The sequence below is a fragment of the Schistocerca serialis genome, chromosome 1 (assembly GCF_023864345.2).
Source record: "Schistocerca serialis cubense isolate TAMUIC-IGC-003099 chromosome 1, iqSchSeri2.2, whole genome shotgun sequence".
Classification (NCBI taxonomy): Eukaryota; Metazoa; Arthropoda; class Insecta; order Orthoptera; family Acrididae; genus Schistocerca; species Schistocerca serialis.
The window spans coordinates 1,052,840,994-1,052,846,993 of record NC_064638.1 but is presented as its reverse complement, the minus strand read 5'-3'; the positions used below and the strand labels follow the sequence as shown (position 1 = coordinate 1,052,846,993).

The 6,000-nt window shown below is 36.4% G+C and overlaps 1 protein-coding gene across 3 annotated transcripts in view; it reads right to left on the bottom strand.

The window, feature by feature from the left end:
- Positions 1-676: 676 nt before the first annotated feature.
- Positions 677-6,000, bottom strand: part of LOC126415281 (3-hydroxyisobutyryl-CoA hydrolase, mitochondrial) — a 39,281-nt gene continuing 33,957 nt past the window's right edge. For all 3 annotated transcript variants that reach the window (XM_050083421.1, XM_050083419.1, XM_050083420.1), the window contains 3 exons: positions 4,618-5,632; positions 1,996-2,149; positions 677-843 (listed from right to left, as the gene is read on the bottom strand). In XM_050083421.1, the coding sequence (XP_049939378.1) occupies positions 2,019-2,149; positions 4,618-5,632 (1,146 nt within the window). In that variant the 3' untranslated portion in view covers positions 677-843; positions 1,996-2,018. The remainder of the gene's footprint in view (positions 844-1,995; positions 2,150-4,617; positions 5,633-6,000) is intronic.

The following is a 6,000-nucleotide window of genomic DNA, read 5'->3' as shown; positions in this document are numbered from 1 at the left end:
TACTCTACCTGTGCTGCTAGAACATGTGCCTTTACAAGTACGACACAACATGTGGTTCATGTACGATGGAGCTCCTGTACATTTCAGTCGAAGTGTTCGTACGCTTCTCAACAACAGATTCGGTGACTGATGGATTGGTAGAGGCAGACCAATTCCATGGCCTCCACGCTTTCCTGACCTCAACCCTCTTGACTTTCATTTATGGGGGCATTTGAAAGCTCTTGTCTATGCAACCCCGGTACCAAATGTAGAGACTCTTCATGCTCGTATTGTGGACGGCTGTGATACAATACGCCATTCTCCAGGGCTGCATCAGCGCATCAGGGATTCCATGCCACCAAGGGTGGATGCATGTATCCTCGCTAACGGAGGACATTTTGAACATTTCCTGTAACAAAGTGTTTGAAGTCACACTGGTACGTTCTTTTGCTGTGTGTTTCCATTCGATGATTAATGTGATTTGAAGAGAAGTAATAAAATGAGCTCTAACATGGAAAGTAAGTGTTTCTGGACACATGTCCACATAACATATTTTCTTTCTTTGTGTGTGAGGAATGTTTCCTGAAAGTTTGGCCGTATCTTTTTGTAACACCCTGTATAAAGAAATACACAGACGTGGACCAATTTGTGCAAAACAGCTGGAGAGTAAGGCAATAAAAAGTCTACAACTCACCTATAAAAAAGTAAAAATATATATTTATTTTGACATACATAAAATGCTTACAATAAGCCAACACAAATTTCTTCAGAGGCACTCACAGCATTATGGCAAGTTACCATTTATTTTCTGTTCCCATTTTTGCCCCCAGTAACTTGCAGTTATTTGTATTCAGATAAGCACACCTGCAAATAGAAAAATTCATAAATACAATGAATGAAAACAGAGTGCTTTTCCTCCACTAGAACACACTTTTGTACTCTATGAATTTTTAATGATATTTTGCTTATCAACGAAACAACAGCTGAGTACAGTTTAAAGGAAGGCACAAATTTCCATGCTGTGCAACAAATACAAATGAAATTTTACAGGATTTTCATGTGTTATTTGTATCTGGAACATTTCTACATAAGGTGCCCACTGCAGTTTACAAGCACATTTGCATCCCAAAAACTTTCATATATCTCTTTCATTACTTTACTCTTTCAATGAAACTACTCACCTAGCTTCTCACTGCAAATGCAACACCATCAGAATGCAAGTCTACTGCCTGAAGTAAATTTTACAGGTTCATTGTTCCAATAATGGAAAAAAATACTGTTAAATGAGTGGTGGTCTGTCTTTTCTTGTTTCATAACTATTGTATGAATGTTTCCTTAATATTTACAGTCTAAAAATAACATAAAAATGTGACCTGGGTGAGTGAGATTACATTGAATTCAGTTTGGATAAAATACAAGGGAAGAGCTGGCTGCAGAAATAATGAAACAATACATATCAGTGTCAAGTCTTTACATACAGCTGTATTATTTATTAACATATTACGGTTATCCTTAAGTTTGGGGAGATTTGCAACAGTACTGTTAAATGTTTATCAATATTTTCAAGCACCTATAGATTAAAGGAGACCACTTATTCAAACATTATTTTGCAAATAATTAATAAAAAAATCTCTGTAAATTACAATTTGTTGATGGTACATCATGATAAGTGTCTCATAGTGTCAGACTTTTTCTACTATAGACGCCTCAGCAAACAATATATTGCATACTATCAATCTGAAATAAAATTGCTATGAAAATCTTCATCTTTCATCTCTGACAGCACCAAGACAGAACATTAGAAAAGTGACTATTATATTTCTGCTCACTGCTAACTTTTTTCATGGGACCCGTTTACATCTATTTCTGCTACACACCTTAAAATTGCCCCTCTTGCTTATTTTAAATTGACACCGCACAGCAAATTTCACTGAATCTATAATGTTGACTGCCTAAATATAGTTTTGGGGTGGCACACACATAAGTATGTATACTTTAACACAAATTAAAACTTACCAGTGAAACAAGTATTGCACATCTTACAGTTTCAATTCTTCACCTGAGGATAATGGAGCAAACTGTGCATCTACAAATTCATCTGTAACTTCTGACAAAGTGCTTGGTTTCCAGTTAGGTTTTCGTCCCTTGTCTATCAATAATGCTTTTACTCCTGTGTAAAATAACAAATTTTCCATAAGAGATATATAGTGATATTCAGAACCTCAAGCCTAGCAAAGCTCGCCAGTACAAAAGCTCTAACTTAAAACGATGTATCAAGAGATTTGCCTGAAATCCAAGAATAGAAAGCAAGCACTTGCTGCCAATAATTGTCATAAATAAAAAACAATAAATAAACAAAAAACATTCAAAGACAAATGGGTAAAACATAACTTCATTTTTCAATTACAGTCATGCACAATGCATCAGAGGGGGAAAAAGAGCAACAATTTTCTGGCAAGACAATACGTCTGCTCAAACAGTTGTCACCATGCACCAGTCTGTGGCTAAAATCTGGCGCAACTCCCTTGGTTTTGCACCTTATTCACTTGAATAATTCTGCATAATTTCTTCTTGTTTCTGCACATGAAGTGCACAGAAGGGATCCGATATGATGATGTTAGGGATGAGCTGCCAGCTATCATTGTCAGTAAGTGCAAAAATTATTTCCTACCCTGAGTTCACCAATTGGACAACTGTATTATGTATAATGGAGGGAATTTTTAAAGTGATGAGAATGCTTTGTAAAAAAACATAGTTTGAAAAATAAAACTGCAACCCTATTATCTCATTCAAATACTTGCACAGTTACATGTGTCGTCCTTTTACAGGAAGTGCTGGTTATTCTGTAGCATGATTGGCTTTCACATATCATCGTGGGTAGCTTGAACTTCAACAAAAATTATTTCTGTGCTGTCAAGTACAGTCGGTGACCTTTTTTTTCGTTCAGGTGTACACAACTTGGTCAGAAACACACAATATACTTAAAATAAAATTTTAGTGGTCTCCACTGAAGCTTCCTGTCAATCCACGACTTTAATATTAACCTTCTTCTCGAGCCACCAGAATGTGAGACAAGATTCGAAGTACTTTTCATTCCAATTTGCACACAATAAGTATTTACAAAGTAATGTATATTCCACAAATACCAAATGAAATTGCCTCTGTGGCTGAGGAATTGGTAAAAAAGGTGGGGCCTTGAGCCTTTTTTATTTAAAGGTATCTAAAACTTTTCACCAAATATTAAACATTCAATATATTTAGGTGCCTATCATAATTCTTAGGCTACCATAAGCATGCATCATCAAACAAAAAAAAAAAAAATAATAATAATAATAAAATAAACATTTTACAGCACTTATTTATAAGAATTGGGCAAAATTCGTACAGAAGTCAGATTGTATGCAATATTCACATTTTATGGTATTATTAATACCATACATGCATCAATCAGTTCTGCTAAGAAATTCATCAATACAGCAAGAGGAGTTGACCACCAATAACTCCTTTAGACTTTTCTCAAACTGAACTTTATTATTAGTTAAACTTTTCATGTTTGCTGGCATGTTGTTGAAAATATGTATAGCTGAATAGTGGACACCTTTCTGAACCAAAATAAGTGACTTTAAATCTTTGTGAAAGTTTGTACCTCGCAAGGTCTTCTCTAATTTTAAGGGGAGTAAGAAATTTTTGTCCATGCACAACTTCTTACAGGGAGAGACTTGTTCTCTCATAAAACTCTGAATTTTATGCAGTTGTCACATATGGCAGAAATTTGAAGCTTACCCATTATGTGCTGGCTGTTCACATAGTGATCTTTCCTACCACTGTATGCATTCTTTTTGCATATCTACTAGCAGCTGGTTGCACGTAACTATCTCAGAGCTTCTAATGTTGATAAAGTGACACAGTTGCACAATTTTTCCAACACAAAATTGGACCCTGGGAGGTACAGAGGAAACTGGTGTTGAAACTGGACCTGAGAGGTCAAGAGGAATCTGGTGTTGAAGACTTAAAGTAGCTAGTTGTCACCAATGGTTGTGCTTCAGTTTCAGCATGTTGATTTCTAATAATTGTCATATATGTATGATGTATAGCAGCAAGCTGCAATAATTATGTATGGGCTAACACAGCCTACACACTTAGACTACCATCTGGAATGATAGACCAGCTTCTGGGAACTGGCACCGCAGAGGTGAGGACTGATACAGCAAAGAGGGGATGAGTGGCTTACCAAAGAGGTGGAGGAGCAGGTTACATCTAAATCTAGAATGGTTTTCGGAGGAATGACTGCAGTTAGCCTCCATTTGGGCTCAAATCTATCAAGAGATACCTCAGAAGGGTGTGGAGTGCTATGGAAGATGGGATGAAGCTGCAGAGGATCTAATACCACAACGGAGAAGAATCAAAAGTGTAAATGGGAAATAGTGCATGTTTTACAATGTGGGATTCAACTGGGTACAGTGTACCCTTGTTAAGGCAACTGATTAATACATCCATTAGGTTGCTGTATTGTGTGCGGAAATTAATAAGGACAAAAGATGTATTATTATGAATTAAGCATTATAATAATGATATCCTACACATTTGTCTTTTAATTCATATAATGGAACTGCTTTGATCACATAGCATGGTACTAACCTTCATAGAAGTCGTGACCCTCACATGCATGAACAGCAAGTCTGTACTCCATCTTCAGACAGTCCAATAAACTTTTGCCTTCTCCTTCTTCTAGTTGTTTTTTTGTAACTTTTAATGAAGTTGGAGACATATTATTTAAGGTCTCTATTGTTTTCAGAGACCACTCTGAACCTTCAGCTCTTAACCTTTCTAATATCTCCTCCACTGTTGGTGCTGAGAAGCAGGAATCTATTATTGACATGTATGGTGTAAGACTAAATTCAGATGTCTTTGACGTGCTGGATTTTGAAAACTTATTTAATACCTCCTCTACTGCATTCTGAGTGCCTGGACACTTTAAAAGTGAATCCAGCAAGTCAACAAGTTTACCGGAATCACAGAAATGAGTTGCGATGCCTGCCTTCAAAACATCTAGTCCTTTCAGTCTATATCCTGTCAATGCAAGATACAAACCCAACTTACCACCTAATCGAGGAAGAAAGTAACTGCCACCCACATCGGGAAATAATCCAATTGCGGTCTCTGGCATTGCAAAAAGAGTTCTCTCTGTAGCTACACGAAAGTGACCATGGACTGAAAGTCCCACGCCTCCACCCATGGTTATGCCATCTATAAATGCTACATAGGGTATATGATATGTGCCAATAAGAGAATTAAGTGTATATTCTTCACGAAAGAAGTCCCTTCCCAGGTTTGTACCTTTTATACCAGCTTCAGTTACAGCTCTTACGTCACCTCCAGCACAAAATGCCTTTTCACCAGTTCCTTTCATTATCACTAAGCTCTTCTCTTTCTCCCAATTTTTCATAGTTGGAAATATTTTTCGTATCATAGATAAATTAAGAGCATTTAATGCTTTAGGCCGATTAAGTGTTATGACTCCTTTATCGTTCACAGATTCAATAATTACATCATTTTCACTTGTAGAACTCATCTGTCTTCTCAGACACAATGCTATTTTACGAATAGCATTGTGTTTCCTGCTGAGACGTAAGGGAAAAGTGCAGGTACAGATCTGAAAAGCAAAGAAACAAGCAATTACTGGTGGAATAATCAATAATATGCAATGCAAAAAGAACAGTCCAAATTCATGTAACACAGACAACAGTGATTTGAGGTCACTCCAACATCTTCCATGGACATCAAGAAAATCATTCACTCTTTTGAAACCAAGTATTCAAGGGTTGATTACATTTCACAAAATATTTCAAAAAGTATGTTTTCCTGATATATGTCTATTTAGTCACATGTAATGCATCGCTTTCCCAGAATTTTTTTTTTTGTCTTTCTCAAAACAGGCTTATGTATGCTTTTGTTCTATATCCTTTTTGACACAGGTATTTACACCCTTCTCAAAAGTTTCAAAAGAGTACTGTTCTTAGC